The sequence below is a fragment of the Bolinopsis microptera genome, chromosome 2, assembly GCF_026151205.1.
Source record: "Bolinopsis microptera isolate Bmic1 chromosome 2, MBARI_Bmic_1.0, whole genome shotgun sequence".
NCBI lineage: Eukaryota > Metazoa > Ctenophora > Tentaculata > Lobata > Bolinopsidae > Bolinopsis > Bolinopsis microptera.
The window spans coordinates 16663965-16682146 of NC_087073.1; the positions used below are offsets into that span (position 1 = coordinate 16663965).

Sequence of the window (18182 nt, forward strand, 5' to 3'; positions counted from 1 at the left end):
TGTGAAACAATGAAACGTCAAAGATAAAATAATAATTTAGATCGTAAGAACGGACTCAATAACTTAACACCCACTAAAAAACTTAAAATCTTTAAAAGAACAAAAGAAAGTTTAGCTGCCAGCATTTTCAGCATCATCAGTCATCATGTTGCCATCCTGGTCAGTGTCAGCAACATCCAATACCAGATCATCCAGCAGCTCCTCTAGTCCGACCTTGGGTGCTAATACCTCCTCTGCATCTGCCATCCATTGGGGCTTCTGTTCTCGCTTGTACAGGTTTATGTTCTTACGAAGTTCCGGGTCTTCTTCAAGATCTTCCAGGAAATCGTTGTAGTCTCCTGGTGAAGAGCAAATTATTATGGTGGAGAGCAAATTATTAAGTAATGTAAACAAATTTGTATTACTAAACTGTAACGAACTGAAAGATCTAACTCTGACTTAGAAAGACGACGTAACGCTATATATATACTAGCAATGTAAGAGAGAAAGAGAGAAAGTAGAAACTCGTGATACAGATCTTGGAGGCCAGGTGGCCACCCTTAACTACAATCCAACGATTCTAGACAATTTAATTGTTCCATAATGATGCGTGAACACAATACATCAGTCTGCTCAAATAGTTGGTATATCTAACATATCTGGATGCTACAACTTTAGAATGTTAGGAGGGTGCGACAGAACCACTTTCACAAGAAAATTGTATGGTAGGCCCTTCAATTAATCATAATCCAATCTATCAAGAGACTTTATGAATTTCGCGGAAGTTGTAGACTGACAAACGAATACTTGTACCAATGTATACATGCAATACAGCAGAATCGAGCAGCAAGACTTAACCCCTAGGATAATATGCCGAAAGTTCGTTATAAGCTGAATTAGGAAACCTTTAAACAGCACAGGGAGGGTCATTCAGTCCCGTAGTCGGCAAAAATCGCATTTTATAATAATTACAGTTCCAACTTAACAAGACGTCTTGATAACAATTATCAAATTTCATGGCGGCTCGGTAGCAGGGTAATCTAATATTGTTAGAACTGCCTGCGCTGTCTTGATAAATTAATTGGTAATTATGCAGATAATTAGTATTAATAAAAACAGCAACATACCATCGTTACCATCGTCAGTAACAGTTTCAGCAGCAGAGTTCTTCCTCAGATGCTTGAGTCTGAAGTTACGCCCCTTGTTCCTCTTTACCTTCTCCGGGTATATCTTCTTCACCAGGACAATGTCCGGTAACTGGCCCTGTTAGAGGCAGGTTAGAGTTAATAACGGTAACTGGCCCTGTTAGAGGGAGGTTAGAGTTAATAATGGTAACTGGCCCTGTTAGAGGGAGGTTAGAGTTAATAACAGTAACTGGCCCTGTTAGAGGGAGGTTAGAGTTAATAACAGTAACTGGCCCTGTTAGAGGGAGGTTAGAGTTAATAACAGTAACTGGCCCTGTTAGAGGTAGGTTAGAGTTAATAACAGTAACTGGCCCTGTTAGAGGGAGGTTAGAGTTAATAACAGTAACTGGCCCTGTTAGAGGGAGGTTAGAGTTAATAACGGTAACTGGCCCGGTTAGAGGCAGGTTAGAGTTAATAACGGTAACTGGCCCTGTTAGAGGGAGGTTAGAGTTAATAACAGTAACTGGCCCTGTTAGAGGCAGGTTAGAGTTAAAAACGGTAACTGGTTAGAGTTAAGAAAGGGAGTTATTACTGGCGGGGAAACGGTGCACCTTTGTAGTTTGTAACGTTTTAGGATGACTAAAGGCGGAGTTGATTGATTAGTGAGAAAGGATTGTAACGAGAAATGATATCAAAAAAGAATTAATAGCTTAAGCTCTGCAGGCGCCTCCCTTTAGAGAAGTAATTAACGACAAAATAAAAATGAATCGTAAGAAAACTAGGTATTGCCACGTTTCAGAATTAAAGGAACAAAAGGAACGATGATTCATGCACGACATTGCATCAGAAATACTGGAACGGCGTAATTCGCCAGTAATTATATTTTCAATCCGAGTTCAGTCAATGACCGAACCATGAAGTGCCTAAATGCCGTGCAACAAATATTTATGAAGCTGCTCACTGAACCAATAATAATACCATTATTGAGAGGTGGTAATAACATATTATTAAGTTCAGGTTTGGAACAGAACGTAATATTGGCATTGGTGGTCGCTCATTCTCTAATTTACACCTGAATACGGGTGATATTCATATTTAGCATTGGTGGTCGCTCATTCTCTAATTTACACCTGAATACGGGTGATACTGATATTTAGTAGGGCAGGGCTCGATATGGCAAAGACTCAACAGAAGAACTTTATAATGCTGCCGAAACGTAATAAAATCGTGCGCCAATAATAGCTGGAACTTATTTGGAATCACAACACCTCTTGGGGGTACAAACGAGAGTTTCAGGAAATATTAGCCTAATGTCACTGAAGCCGGGCACTGTAAACGGTGTAACACAATCGTTACCATACGTACAACAAGTTGGCACTTGGAGTTGGTCTACTATAGAGCTAGGTGCGGATGATTACCATTGGGAAACACTCATTACTCTCTCTCTCTGTACAACAAATACCTCCTGGCCTGTTCTTTGTATAATGTTTACTGTATAAGCTTGTTAACTGGTCCAATCATAAATGGCAAGCATGGTATAGGTGGTGCGTATGCAAATGATACAAATTTGGTTATACAAATGATACAAATTTGGTTATGCAATATGCAACCTTTGAAGTTGCACGAGTAACCATTAATCACAACAGATATTATGATCGTGTAACGATATAATACAGATGTCCAGTTCTTTGATATCTTATTTCCTGGTTAATATGAGCTATTAGTAACAGTGATCTGTAGATGTGATGCTAGTAACTGATGAGGCAATTGAACGATTAACACCGCTTTCCTAGCACCACAAGCTCATTTCATGTATTTATTCAACCTTACGTTTATTAATTACCAAAACCAGTCTGTGTTGAAATTTGACCTGGTTAACTTTCTTGGCATTGCTCTGAAGAAGAATACACAAATCATTTGACTTTCTTCAAAACTTAAAAGGAAAGCCAAAATGTTTTGTGTACTCGCTGACAGTGGACAACGACTCTGTGTCTTTTTGGTTATCTCAACAATAAGAACATTTATCGGTGCCTCGGAGGGATCTGATTGAAAACCCTCAGCACGATACAATTCCAAACATAATGTTTTTATTCCAGGTTTTTTTTCTGGACATCAAAAGACAAAAATAGTGTACATTTTCAGTTTTCAGTTCAAAGATAGATATCACCAAAGGAGAATCAAACAATATTTTGAGTTAATTGTAATTAAAATGTACATAATATTAAGTTCTTATCAACGCAGCTAGACAACAGACTAAACCCCAAGCAGTGTTAACACTAACCCGTGTTGACTACACAGTTTGTGTAACAAAGCCTTTGGCATATGATATAGTCAAATATTACACAATATAAAAGCGTTAATAGATGATGGATATTAATATAAAGTATAAAGTATATTGTATACTCTATAATTTATAACCATCATTTATTAACGAATATGTAGTATATTAGTAAATAATACGAATATATATAGTTCATCCCAGGACAATGAACCTAAAGCTATTTGTTGTGTTTGGATAGTATCATAAAGTTAGATCGAAGTTTCCGAAGGTATCTTTGAAGTTTCAACTGAAGATGGCTGGTTAACAGCTTCACCGGTGATATCCGTTATATGACGCTCACCCATCTCATTCTCCAACAACTGAACCAAATTAACCGAACTGATATTATTCCACATTCCAGCTAACGAAAAACTATCAAAATAACTCCTACTACTTCTCAAACATTTCACACTACCTCTTCCGAGATACCTGACACCCCCACTAAAACCTCTCATAACAATCCTAAACAATTTCACTATGTTATCTTTAACACAAGTGAAACAATACCCAACCAAGTTCCCCAACCTCCTATCATACAGTAGGGGATTTATCAGCGAGTTAATTGGTAGTACCAACACTGAAAACAGTTCGTAGTGATCGTCAGCAGAGAACACCCCAACAGAGTGTAAAATACACACCGCAGAAAATGGAACCCAGCAGAGGAAGTCAGTCAGGATGATGACAGCTATTTTGCGCTGCATCGTGTGACTCTGGTGTCCGCGGTGGGGTGAGGATGGGGAGGTGCCCCTCATTCTGTCAAGAGAGGATCTGATCAGACCGGACCTGTTAGAAGCGATGACGTAGACAAAGGTATAACTGAGAAGGATGAAGAGGAAGGAGAAGAGAGTTAGACCCAGGATACTCCACACAAAATAACGTTGAGAGTCCGTTTTTAGGACAAAATACTTGAACAGACACACTCCATCGTTACCATAGAAACCGAACGCTCTACCCTCAATTGGGTCAGTTCCGTTAAACTGAGTGAACATTTCCCTGACAAGTGTTTTAACTTCACTCCAACTCAAATGAACACTTATCCCGGTCCTGTGCCTGTCTCTCTCCACGAACCTCCCGTAATAGTGCTCCAGTATTTCTACATGACGAGATCGACTGATGGGGCCTAGGAACAACCCAACTTCCTCGTCATAAACCAGGCCGTTCTTAAAATACTCACTAAACATCGGAGACTCTGGTATCACTGCTATTATCAGAGCTAGCAGCACAATCCCTGCCACCTCGCCGAATATCAGAAACTTTCTCGTCCAGTTCAAACTTCTCTGTCCGAACACTCTCCATACACTGTGAGCCCGGTACAAGCCCAGAACTGACATGGAAAACATGGAGATATACGCTCCACTAGTGTTGATAATACCGAGATAAGAGCACCACCTGCTGCTTCTCCAACTAAATCTCCTCTGACAGTACTCACTACCGTAGTACTGGTTCACCACACTCAGGGCCACTAAGTAGAACCCCACCAGGAAGTCTCCACAGCCTATCAGAACCATGAAGACACTGTTAACCAGTCTTACTGTAGACCTGATGTCTCCCAGTTTCCTTGCGTACTTTCCTATCACATACCCATTGGTGGAGACAGCTGATATGCCTATAAACCATGCGGAGATTTGAAGAAAGTTATCTTAATGAGTCTAGCACCGCACTGTTCGTTACACTCGTCGGAGTGGTCACTACAGTCCTCTTTCTTGTCACAAACAGATGAGAGAGGTATGCGTTCATCGTGCTCACTCTGACATCTGAACTGGTTCGCACAGTTCAGCTCGTCCGAACCATCCCCACAATCATCATTGAGATTGCACACTTTGTCGTATCCGACACATTTACCGTTTTCACAAGCGAATATGTCATTTATAAACGCTCCCTTAACCTCCCGTACTTTGGTGAGATAGTTGTCTTCAGACAGAGTGTAAATCATCTTATCTTCGTTACAAGATTGTCTGGTTATCTTGTTGAGTGGGCACGTGATGCTCTTATCAGCACACAAGCCCTGACAAGCAGAAAACACGTACGTTTCCCCAAACACGTACCTACAATCCACGTTGCTAGGCGGGTATCTGAGCTCAATCTTCTGTAATCCATACGCTCGGTTTGGTTCACCAGTGAAGTGGCCCGGTACACAAACCAGACCACAATTGAGATGAGTGTGCAGCCCGTCCAAACAGTGGAACAGTTGTGTCACCCCCTCATTAAATACAGCCCGAGTAGGAAATGATGGCAGATTGTGCGCTACAGCACACATCTCGTGTTCGTTACCCTTCTCTGGAGATCTGCACAGATTGTCAAGGTGGACTATTTGGAGGGAGGTGTGAGTACGAGGGGTTGACTTGTAAACCTGACGACACTTCTCCTTGTTTCCTTCCTCCTCCTTAGGACTGTGCTCCAGACAGATCTTAATGTTATCGTCCTCACAGACTAGCCATCTGGACTCGTCTTCGTCTTCATTACCCTCACAATCTCTCTCTCCATCACATAACCATGACAGGGGAATAGGTCGTCTCTTCTCCCTCGTATTATCAGTACTCTGCCATCTCTCCTTCCTACTCTTCCTATCTGTATGATCAATATGTACCCTCCACACGCACGTAGCATGCTTTGTCTGGTCCCTGATATCACAGTTCCTCTCATCACTGCCATCAGAACAGTCCTGATACCCATCACATATCTGCTGCTTGTGAACAGTACACCCCCTCCTCTCACACCTCACATCGTACTCATCCTCACACAGTGCTGTCTCGTTACACATCACGTACTTGGAGACTGTGGTGATGAGGTTCAAGTTCTTCAGTTTACAGGACATGGCCACGTCTTGGAGGTGAGGACAGGAGGTTTGATCCAGGTTGCCTGTTTCACAGACAGTGCCTAGTGCGGGGGTACATAGTTGTGTGGTGTTTAACACGTGGGAAGTGTTGTTGTCACATGTTAACCCTCCCTCCTCACTGCTACACTTCTCCTTTGTTTCATCTTCTCCTTCCTTACAGTCCTCTTTACCGTCACACAACTTCTCCGGGGATATCCACACCTGACAGATAATTTGTACTAAGGATTGATAACTGTTGCTACAGTACAATTTAACGACTATATCATAATATAATACATTTAATGTTATTAAAATTAACACTACTGTTATTAAAATTAATACTGTACATTCTGTTTTCTCAGCACTAAAACTCTAAAGGATTTGTAATAGTTAAATAACCGCACCTGAACATTATTCTTATTGAAACACGTCAAGCCAAACCGGCACTTCCCCTCCCTCTCGTTATCACCTTGTATCCAGATCTCATCCTCTCCGTCCACACAGTCCCCCCTCCCGTCACATACTTTAGATTCCTCTATAAACCTGACGTCATTAGGTCTAGTTGTATCATCATCCCCGCATCTGTAGAACCCGGCTAAGTCACTGTCACAGTACCGTTCATCTGCGTCGGTGTTGTGACAGTTACAGAACAGTTTGGTCCGGCAGAGGGTCTGGTGCATGACGTGGGGTCCTGCTTCGGGCATGCTGTCGTCATCTTCAGGTATGTAACAGAGGTAGAACCCGCACAACCACTCGTCGAAGAGGGTACCGGACTGTGTTATTCTGTCGTTACTGATCGTACCACACGCCTGGGAGTAGAGTAGTAATCACCTGCTAAATCAACATTACAGAAAGTGAAAGTGAAAGTGAAAGTGAAAGTGAAGTGAAAAAGGAAATAGCTAAGTTGTTACCTGATAGAACTTGGGGTCATCACGACAGGTTCTACTGTACTCAGTCAACTCCTCATCTTCGTAAGGCACAACATAAGTATCACGTGACATCCAGCACTTAAAACAATCGTCACCCTGACTCCCTTTCTTGTGTAGTTTGAGATAACCTCTGTTTTTGTAGTTGGTGACAGTGTAGCCCTCATTTCCACACTCTCGTGTGGAGGAAGTTACACTCAGTGTTATCAGAGTGATAACAACTGATAACATTATCTCTTTAGTTGGGGAGACGAGTCTTCTTCTAGTTGGGGACGAGTCTTCTCGAAAAGTTTATTAACTTTAAAATATTTAGCAACGAAGCTACAACACTGCAGCAAGAAATAAATATTCAAACAATATTTGTGGGGAATTGTATCTTTGTATTGCAACATCTGTTCCCGATTTCGTATCAGTAAAGCAACTTAACCGTCTAGACTATCACGTGTGTAAGACTATCACGTGTGAATACCCGTTTAGACTTAGCACGCTAAAAACTTTGCTCTGTATGTGCTTTTATGAAATTCTTATTCTTTATCATATTTTTGTAAAACGACTCGTTTTAAAAACGAGCAACACGAAAAACAAACGTGGATAGTGGATACGAGCAAACCGCATTATTTAAGCAAATGAACAAAGAAACGGCACCAGATTAGGTTTGATCGTTTAGTCTACTGTGAGGATTTCCATCCCTGCCCCATTTTGTACACCTGTTTTCAATCTTCATGGTTTATGCCTCTACGTATTATGTGATATCTTCATATTGCTATCAAGAGGAAGAGAAAACTGCTTATTACTGAACCAGAAGTTTAGAGCTCAACGAAAGAGCAATATAATATCCAACTGTAATAATATGACAGTGGTGTGAAAATGAAATTCACATAAAGACATAATATCTTCTCCGTCTCTGTGAATTGCAAGGGTGATTTCAATACAAGATAAATTTGAGAATAGTGTTTTTATAGCAATATCTCACTACAAGGAGCACCAGCTGTAAATGGCTTCTACTTAAATACGAGAGAGCCCAGACAGGGAACTCTATTGGAGGTTTTGTGGCGTTGAACAAGGTTATTACCCTTTCATGTTGCATTAAGTACAAGATATTCTGGAATATGCGGAACCAATAAAATAGTGATAAGTGAAAATACAGCTATTTTTCAACATCTTTATGACATCGTGCTAACGCTATTGAAAACTTCATTAGAGGGGAAATAAGAGCTGCAAGTTTGCACACAACAATATCATGCTGTTATTGAACTGTGAACAAAAGTTAAAACAGAAAAGACCCCGAGCGCGTTACCTGTTTGATCTTGTCGAAGACCTGGTTGTTGACCACAGCGTGAGCCACATCGAAGCCTAGCACATAATCCCCACACTGTATGATGTTACCCAGGTGGGTTCTCGTGTGGATCTCATTCTCCTGGTCATCCGTACCTGAATTAACAGGTTTTCAATGTGGGGGAACAATTAACATTAGCCTTCACTTTAAATGTGTTCCAACACTGTTCCACATCAAAGATATGGCGCATCTTTAGAAAGATTTGATGAGACTCTGGCAAGAATACCACGCAGAATAAAAGATAGTGGACGAATTAAAACCCACCAAGAGAGTTAAGAGGCAGGACCCAAACATCAGCCAGCTGGTGTTTATGAGAGTAAGAACCATACTGCTTATCTTGGTTGTAGATAGGCTCAATGTTCATTACCATGAACTCTCTGAGTTGCTTCTGGTGGCAGATGGCGTCAAATGCGTCCCGGAAATACTGTCCAGCGTTCAGCTGACCGATCTTGAGAGTGATAGGATCCATAAGATGGATATTATCTGTATGAGAATGAAGATTAGGATACAATCAATCTCAACGACATCATCCGATAATTCAAATAAAGTAAGACTAAACGAGACACAATATTGTACGAATGAAATCGTTACTATTAATTATAAAAAGCAGAGCAACCAAGTGAAGAAATAACTCTGTAGAACAACAGCACTCACCAGATATCTAGTGCAGATAGCAACCTGGGACATGTGGTTCAGGTAGCGAGACACCGAGACCGGTAAACAGACTACTTCATCTTTACAAATCCGCGTAATCTGGATACAATAGAAGAGGGAGGTTAAAGTAGGTTAAAACAGGTTCGATGTATACTGTATAGGGTAACTTCTCTGTAAATCAGCCGTCTTTTGTAATGTTAATATCCAGAAGAATGTAGAATGTTAAGTAATTGTAATATAGGAATTCGGATGGCTGATGATTATGTATGAGTTGGTATTATTTAATTGTACACAAAAGATGTGGCAAGATATGGTCAGTACCTCGACGAAGAAAGTGTACTTGTAGTTGAAGATGTTACTCTGTATGTCATGTGACACGAGCTCCTGGGATGTTTTGTACTGGCAGGGTATCATTGCCATTAGGAAGTCTACCATCTTTCGAGCACTGAAGAAAGGAAATTATTAATCTAGAAATTATTAATCTAGGAAATTATTAATCTAGGATCTGAAGAAAGGAAATTATTAATCTAGGATCTGACTAGCAAACCAGATGGGTCGACACTCTATAATTATAAGATTGCATCTTAAAGGAAATCTATTTTGGGGATCTGACTAGCAAACCAGATTGGTTGACATTTAATGATACTTACACAATTCAGGCAGTTGTTTATCAAAGCAAACTTGAGCTGGTACTGTTATGGTACAATAAAGGGATATAGGGGACAATGTGGACACTTGTACTGGGGATATTTGGACCCGATAAATGACAATTACTTGTTTTTAGCTTGGTAGTAAAAGTTGATTCCACCCTCCATCTCCTTGATAGTCATAGGGTCCTTGTGCATGTTATGCTTCAATATGATCTGTTCAAGATAAAACAGCGTCTTTTTGTGTATCGTCTGAGACGTGGAGATAATTGGTATAATTTTAATTAGATCTACTAGAACACATTTGATGATTTAAAAAACGAAATTAAGAAAATGTCAACAAATGTAGACATCACAATAAATCGTCACTTAATAAATCTGTGAAACTCCGCAAGCAACCCACCCTCTGTCTGATCTGTACCAGCGCTCTCCAACACTCGCCATCACTACCCTTTTGTTTACAGCAGACTTCACACATCTGGTAATGCACTGTGTATTCCACTACAAACTGCTGTTGAAGGATTGTTCCGAACGCGTCTCCTTGTATTGTCACGTTTACCTTGATCCGCTTGGAGTGGGATTCTGTCCATATGAAGGAAGCATCTACCAGCCTTACCTGAAATAGTGGGTGATATGAAAGAAAGGTAAGAGACTACTGTATCTACAAATTATCGATGAAAAGGGTCATTCGATAGTAATGATTTTCGGTTATATTCGGTGACCAACAAAAAATAACTATAAGTATCATTTTTTAATTTTTTAATTTTCTAAAGAGAGGCTGGACCATGATAGCCCACGAGAGGATAGCATTGAGATGCTCTGCCTACCTCTGGGGTGTGGCAACCCTGGGAAAGGTTGCTGGAGAAATCAGAGTGAATGGTGGAGGGTGGTGTTAAAAGTGACATGAGTCAAAATGATACGCTTAAGTGAAATTTACGTATCATGTAAGTTTAAGAACACTATTAGTATTATGAATAACTTGGGTAATCTGAATATGAGTCTAACAGTACATACCTTATTGAGACCCTTGAGTTTCTTGAGGCAGAGAGCCAGGAGCTCCCTACTCTCCAGAGCGCACAATATCCAAGTAGACGGAGGTTGCAAATACCGCTCACAGAACCGACAGAAGTGAAGGATCACCTGGAGAGAGTATAAATAAGGTGGTGGGCAATACAGCGCTGTGAAGGATCACCTGGAGAGAGTGTAAATAATGTGGTGGGGAATACAGCGCAGAAGTGAAGGATCACCTGGAGAGAGTATAAATAATGTGGTGGGGAATACAGCGCTGTGAAGGATCACCTGGAGAGAGTATAAATAATGTGGTGGGGAATACAGCGCTGTGAAGGATCACCTGGAGAGAGTATAAATAATGTGGTGGGGAATACAGCGCTAAGTGAAGGATCACCTGGAGAGAGTATAAATAATGTGGTGGGGAATACAGCGCTGTGAAGGATCACCTGGAGAGAGTATAAATAATGTGGTGGGCAATACAGCGCTAGTGAAGGATCACCTGGAGAGAGTATAAATAATGTGGTGGGGAATACAGCGCTGTGAAGGATCACCTGGAGAGAGTATAAATAATGTGGTGGGCAATACAGCGCTGTGAAGGATCACCTGGAGAGAGTATAAATAATGTGGTGGGGAATACAGCGCTGAAGTGAAGGATCACCTGGAGAGAGTATAAATAATGTGGTGGGGAATACAGCGCTAAGTGAAGGATCACCTGGAGAGAGTATAAATAATGTGGTGGGGAATACAGCGCTAAGTGAAGGATCACCTGGAGAGAGTGTAAATAATGTGGTGGGGAATACAGCGCTGTGAAGGATCACCTGGAGAGAGTATAAATAATGTGGTGGGGAATACAGCGCTAAGTGAAGGATCACCTGGAGAGAGTATAAATAATGTGGTGGGCAATACAGCGCTAAGTGAAGGATCACCTGGAGAGAGTGTAAATAATGTGGTGGGGAATACAGCGCTGTGAAGGATCACCTGGAGAGAGTATAAATAATGTGGTGGGGAATACAGCGCTAAGTGAAGGATCACCTGGAGAGAGTATAAATAATGTGGTGGGCAATACAGCGCTGTGAAGGATCACCTGGAGAGGGTATAAATAATGTGGTGGGGAATACAGCGCTAAGTGAAGGATCACCTGGAGAGAGTATAAATAATGTGGTGGGGAATACAGCGCTGTGAAGGATCACCTGGAGAGAGTATAAATAATGTGGTGGGGAATACAGCGCTAAGTGAAGGATCACCTGGAGAGAGTGTAAATAATGTGGTGGGGAATACAGCGCTGTGAAGGATCACCTGGAGAGAGTATAAATAATGTGGTGGGGAATACAGCGCTAAGTGAAGGATCACCTGGAGAGAGTATAAATAATGTGGTGGGGAATACAGCGCTGTGAAGGATCACCTGGAGAGAGTATAAATAATGTGGTGGGCAATACAGCGCTAAGTGAAGGATCACCTGGAGAGAGTATAAATAATGTGGTGGGGAATACAGCGCTGTGAAGGATCACCTGGAGAGAGTATAAATAATGTGGTGGGGAATACAGCGCTGTGAAGGATCACCTGGAGAGAGTATAAATAATGTGGTGGGGAATACAGCGCTGTGAAGGATCACCTGGAGAGAGTATAAATAATGTGGTGGGCAATACAGCGCTGTGAAGGATCACCTGGAGAGAGTATAAATAATGTGGTGGGGAATACAGCGCTGTGAAGGATCACCTGGAGAGAGTATAAATAATGTGGTGGGGAATACAGCGCTGAAGTGAAGGATCACCTGGAGAGAGTATAAATAATGTGGTGGGGAATACAGCGCTGTGAAGGATCACCTGGAGAGAGTATAAATAATGTGGTGGGCAATACAGCGCTGTGAAGGATCACCTGGAGAGAGTATAAATAATGTGGTGGGGAATACAGCGCTGAAGTGAAGGATCACCTGGAGAGAGTATAAATAATGTGGTGGGGAATACAGCGCTAAGTGAAGGATCACCTGGAGAGAGTATAAATAATGTGGTGGGGAATACAGCGCTAAGTGAAGGATCACCTGGAGAGAGTGTAAATAATGTGGTGGGGAATACAGCGCTGTGAAGGATCACCTGGAGAGAGTATAAATAATGTGGTGGGGAATACAGCGCTAAGTGAAGGATCACCTGGAGAGAGTATAAATAATGTGGTGGGCAATACAGCGCTAAGTGAAGGATCACCTGGAGAGAGTGTAAATAATGTGGTGGGGAATACAGCGCTGTGAAGGATCACCTGGAGAGAGTATAAATAATGTGGTGGGGAATACAGCGCTAAGTGAAGGATCACCTGGAGAGAGTATAAATAATGTGGTGGGCAATACAGCGCTGTGAAGGATCACCTGGAGAGGGTATAAATAATGTGGTGGGGAATACAGCGCTAAGTGAAGGATCACCTGGAGAGAGTATAAATAATGTGGTGGGGAATACAGCGCTGTGAAGGATCACCTGGAGAGAGTATAAATAATGTGGTGGGGAATACAGCGCTAAGTGAAGGATCACCTGGAGAGAGTGTAAATAATGTGGTGGGGAATACAGCGCTGTGAAGGATCACCTGGAGAGAGTATAAATAATGTGGTGGGGAATACAGCGCTAAGTGAAGGATCACCTGGAGAGAGTATAAATAATGTGGTGGGGAATACAGCGCTAAGTGAAGGATCACCTGGAGAGAGTATAAATAATGTGGTGGGCAATACAGCGCTGTGAAGGATCACCTGGAGAGGGTATAAATAATGTGGTGGGGAATACAGCGCTAAGTGAAGGATCACCTGGAGAGAGTATAAATAATGTGGTGGGGAATACAGCGCTGTGAAGGATCACCTGGAGAGAGTATAAATAATGTGGTGGGGAATACAGCGCTAAGTGAAGGATCACCTGGAGAGAGTGTAAATAATGTGGTGGGGAATACAGCGCTGTGAAGGATCACCTGGAGAGAGTATAAATAATGTGGTGGGGAATACAGCGCTGTGAAGGATCACCTGGAGAGAGTATAAATAATGTGGTGGGGAATACAGCGCTAAGTGAAGGATCACCTGGAGAGAGTATAAATAATGTGGTGGGGAATACAGCGCTAAGTGAAGGATCACCTGGAGAGAGTATAAATAATGTGGTGGGGAATACAGCGCTAAGTGAAGGATCACCTGGAGAGAGTATAAATAATGTGGTGGGGAATACAGCGCTGTGAAGGATCACCTGGAGAGAGTATAAATAATGTGGTGGGCAATACAGCGCTAAGTGAAGGATCACCTGGAGAGAGTATAAATAATGTGGTGGGGAATACAGCGCTGAAGTGAAGGATCACCTGGAGAGAGTATAAATAATGTGGTGGGCAATACAGCGCTGTGAAGGATCACCTGGAGAGAGTATAAATAATGTGGTGGGGAATACAGCGCTGAAGTGAAGGATCACCTGGAGAGAGTATAAATAATGTGGTGGGGAATACAGCGCTGTGAAGGATCACCTGGAGAGAGTATAAATAATGTGGTGGGGAATACAGCGCTAAGTGAAGGATCACCTGGAGAGAGTATAAATAATGTGGTGGGGAATACAGCGCTAAGTGAAGGATCACCTGGAGAGAGTGTAAATAATGTGGTGGGGAATACAGCGCTGTGAAGGATCACCTGGAGAGAGTATAAATAATGTGGTGGGCAATACAGCGCTAAGTGAAGGATCACCTGGAGAGAGTATAATCTGTATAAATAATGTGGTGGGGAATACAGCGCTGTGAAGGATCACCTGGAGAGAGTATAAATAATGTGGTGGGGAATACAGCGCTAAGTGAAGGATCACCTGGAGAGAGTATAAATAATGTGGTGGGCAATACAGCGCTGTGAAGGATCACCTGGAGAGGGTATAAATAATGTGGTGGGGAATACAGCGCTAAGTGAAGGATCACCTGGAGAGAGTATAAATAATGCGGTGGGGAATACAGCGCTGAAGTGAAGGATCACCTGGAGAGAGTATAAATAATGTGGGGGGGAATACAGCGCTAAGTGAAGGATCACCTGGAGAGAGTATAAATAATGTGGTGGGGAATACAGCGCTGTGAAGGATCACCTAGAGAGAGTATAAATAATGTGGTGGGGAATACAGCGCTAAGTGAAGGAGAGAAGTGAAGGATCACCTGGAGAGAGTATAAATAATGTGGTGGGGAATACAGCGCTAAGTGAAGGATCACCTGGAGAGAGTATAAATAATGTGGTGGGGAATACAGCGCTGTGAAGGATCACCTGGAGAGAGTATAAATAATGTGGTGGGGAATACAGCGCTAAGTGAAGGATCACCTGGAGAGAGTATAAATAATGTGGTGGGGAATACAGCGCTAAGTGAAGGATCACCTGGAGAGAGTATAAATAATGTGGTGGGGAATACAGCGCTAAGTGAAGGATCACCTGGAGAGAGTATAAATAATGTGGTGGGGAATACAGCGCTGTGAAGGATCACCTGGAGAGAGTATAAATAATGTGGTGGGGAATACAGCGCTAAGTGAAGGATCACCTGGAGAGAGTATAAATAATGTGGTGGGGAATACAGCGCTAAGTGAAGGATCACCTGGAGAGAGTATAAATAATGCGGTGGGGAATACAGCGCTAAGTGAAGGATCACCTGGAGAGAGTATAAATAATGTGGTGGGGAATACAGCGCTGTGAAGGATCACCTGGAGAGAGTATAAATAATGTGGTGGGGAATACAGCGCTAAGTGAAGGATCACCTGGAGAGAGTATAAATTATGTGGTGGGGAATACAGCGCTGAAGTGAAGGATCACCTGGAGAGAGTATAAATAATGTGGTGGGGAATACAGCGCAGAAGTGAACGAGAGAAGTGAAGGATCACCTGGAGAGAGTATAAATAATGTGGTGGGGAATACAGCACTGAGTGAACGACAGAAGTGAAGGATCACCTGGAGAGAGTATAAATAATGTGGTGGGGAATACAGCACTGTGAAGGATCACCTGGAGAGAGTATAAATAATGTGGTGGGGAATACAGCGCTAAGTGAAGGATCACCTGGAGAGAGTATAAATAATGTGGTGGGGAATACAGCGCTGAAGTGAAGGATCACCTGGAGAGAGTATAAATAATGTGGTGGGGAATACAGCGCTGTGAAGGATCACCTAGAGAGAGTATAAATAATGTGGTGGGGAATACAGCGCTGTGAAGGATCACCTGGAGAGAGTATAAATAATGTGGTGGGGAATACAGCGCTAAGTGAAGGATCACCTGGAGAGAGTATAAATAATGTGGTGGGGAATACAGCGCTGAAGTGAAGGATCACCTGGAGAGAGTATAAATAATGTGGTGGGGAATACAGCGCTGTGAAGGATCACCTGGAGAGAGTATAAATAATGTGGTGGGGAATACAGCGCTGTGAAGGATCACCTGGAGAGAGTATAAATAATGTGGTGGGGAATACAGCGCTGAAGTGAAGGATCACCTGGAGAGAGTATAAATAATGTGGTGGGGAATACAGCGCTGTGAAGGATCACCTGGAGAGAGTATAAATAATGTGGTGGGGAATACAGCGCTGTGAAGGATCACCTGGAGAGAGTATAAATAATGTGGTGGGCAATACAGCGCTGTGAAGGATCACCTGGAGAGAGTATAAATAATGTGGTGGGGAATACAGCGCTGAAGTGAAGGATCACCTGGAGAGAGTATAAATAATGTGGTGGGAATACAGCGCTGTGAAGGATCACCTGGAGAGAGTATAAATAATGTGGTGGGGAATACAGCGCTAAGTGAAGGATCACCTGGAGAGAGTATAAATAATGTGGTGGGGAATACAGCGCTAAGTGAAGGATCACCTGGAGAGAGTATAAATAATGTGGTGGGCAATACAGCGCTGAAGTGAAGGATCACCTGGAGAGAGTGTAAATAATGTGGTGGGGAATACAGCGCTGAAGTGAAGGATCACCTGGAGAGAGTATAAATAATGTGGTGGGCAATACAGCACTGTGAAGGATCACCTGGAGAGAGTATAAATAATGTGGTGGGGAATACAGCGCTAAGTGAAGGATCACCTGGAGAGAGTATAAATAATGTGGTGGGGAATACAGCGCTGTGAAGGATCACCTGGAGAGAGTGTAAATAATGTGGTGGGGAATACAGCGCAGAAGTGAAGGATCACCTGGAGAGAGTATAAATAATGTGGTGGGGAATACAGCGCTGAAGTGAACGAGAGAAGTGAAGGATCACCTGGAGAGAGTATAAATAATGTGGTGGGGAATACAGCACTGAGTGAACGACAGAAGTGAAGGATCACCTGGAGAGAGTATAAATAATGTGGTGGGGAATACAGCACTGTGAAGGATCACCTGGAGAGAGTATAAATAATGTGGTGGGGAATACAGCACTGTGAAGGATCACCTGGAGAGAGTATAAATAATGTGGTGGGGAATACAGCGCTGAGTGTGAACAAGAGGATTGGTTTGTGATCAGCTCGCGGGAAATATTGTTATATGTTTTTCGTAACCAATAAAACAATAAACATGCAATTCAGCTCATTAAACAATTAAAACGCCCTACAACGATACAGGCACTATGTACCGAGCTATGTACCGATCTTACTAAGGTTAATACATAACTTAATAATAAGAGGACTAAGAGCTTCAATACAACTAGGTAGTTACCAGAACCCTGTAGACTCCCTAGGTAACAATGGGGGGGGGGGGGGGGGATACCAACCTGTTTTGGTATGTTCTCCGAGATATCGCAACGAGTCCTGATACAGGCCACACACATGTTAGCAGGGTTGGGTGTTATGAGAGTACCACACTCACAACACAGGATCTTCTGTTCCTGTGGAGCCTCCTCTCGGGGGCCCATAAACTCCATCTTAGCACTACTGTTGTTGTAGTGGTTATTATGTTGTTGTAGTGGTTATCATGTTGTGGTTATTATTATTATGACGTGTTCTTTATTTAATACTTTCCAAATTTTACAGAGTACAGCAATGAATTATTAAAAAAGACATGTTGATGTACACCGTTGATGTACAGGAGACTAAAGAGTAATTTAAAATCGATTATCTGATACCAAACAGTCATAAAACCTCCCAAAACTTGGGTAAACTATCAGGGAATCCTACATTGATAATGATCTGTGCTTTACGTCTTGAAAATATAGCAACATTTATGGACACGTTCATTGAAGTTTGAGGATATTGGTAAATATTAGTGACCCTTCTGAATGGCACGATGATGTAAAATGTGTCACACTATGAAACTATATAAACCCTCTAACCCTAAGATAATCGTTTCATCCTCTAGATAAACTTTGTCACATAACGATATCTTTATCAGACGATAAGATATCGCTTAAATGCGGCCGGCAGTGAGTTGTAAACTTTGTCACACT

At 42.2% G+C, this 18182-nt stretch overlaps 1 protein-coding gene across 1 annotated transcript; it reads right to left on the minus strand.

The window, feature by feature from the left end:
• Positions 1 to 74: 74 nt before the first annotated feature.
• LOC134826307 (60S ribosomal export protein NMD3-like) lies at positions 75 to 17739 on the minus strand. The gene is made up of 10 exons (XM_063838637.1): positions 17511 to 17739; positions 10816 to 10941; positions 10205 to 10417; positions 9929 to 10053; positions 9476 to 9599; positions 9151 to 9253; positions 8765 to 8983; positions 8462 to 8595; positions 1107 to 1242; positions 75 to 338 (listed from the first exon to the last, which is right to left on the minus strand). Exons 1-10 carry the CDS (start codon positions 17658 to 17660, stop codon positions 112 to 114), a joined length of 1557 nt encoding a protein of 518 aa, XP_063694707.1. The 5' UTR covers positions 17661 to 17739; the 3' UTR covers positions 75 to 111.
• Positions 17740 to 18182: the final 443 nt, after the last annotated feature.

What these genes read in the sequence shown, in the direction of transcription:
- LOC134826307 (XM_063838637.1), bottom strand. Translation starts at nt 17,660, where the DNA reads ATGGAGTTTATGGGCCCCCGAGAGGAGGCTCCACAGGAACAGAAGATC. An exon ending in CTGCACTAGATATCTGGTGA is followed by an intron (nt 8,984 to 9,150) that starts GTGCTGTTGTTC and finishes ATTCTCATACAG; the next exon opens with ATAATATCCATCTTATGGAT. An exon ending in CCTGCCTCTTAACTCTCTTG is followed by an intron (nt 8,596 to 8,764) that starts GTGGGTTTTAAT and finishes CTGTTAATTCAG; the next exon opens with GTACGGATGACCAGGAGAAT.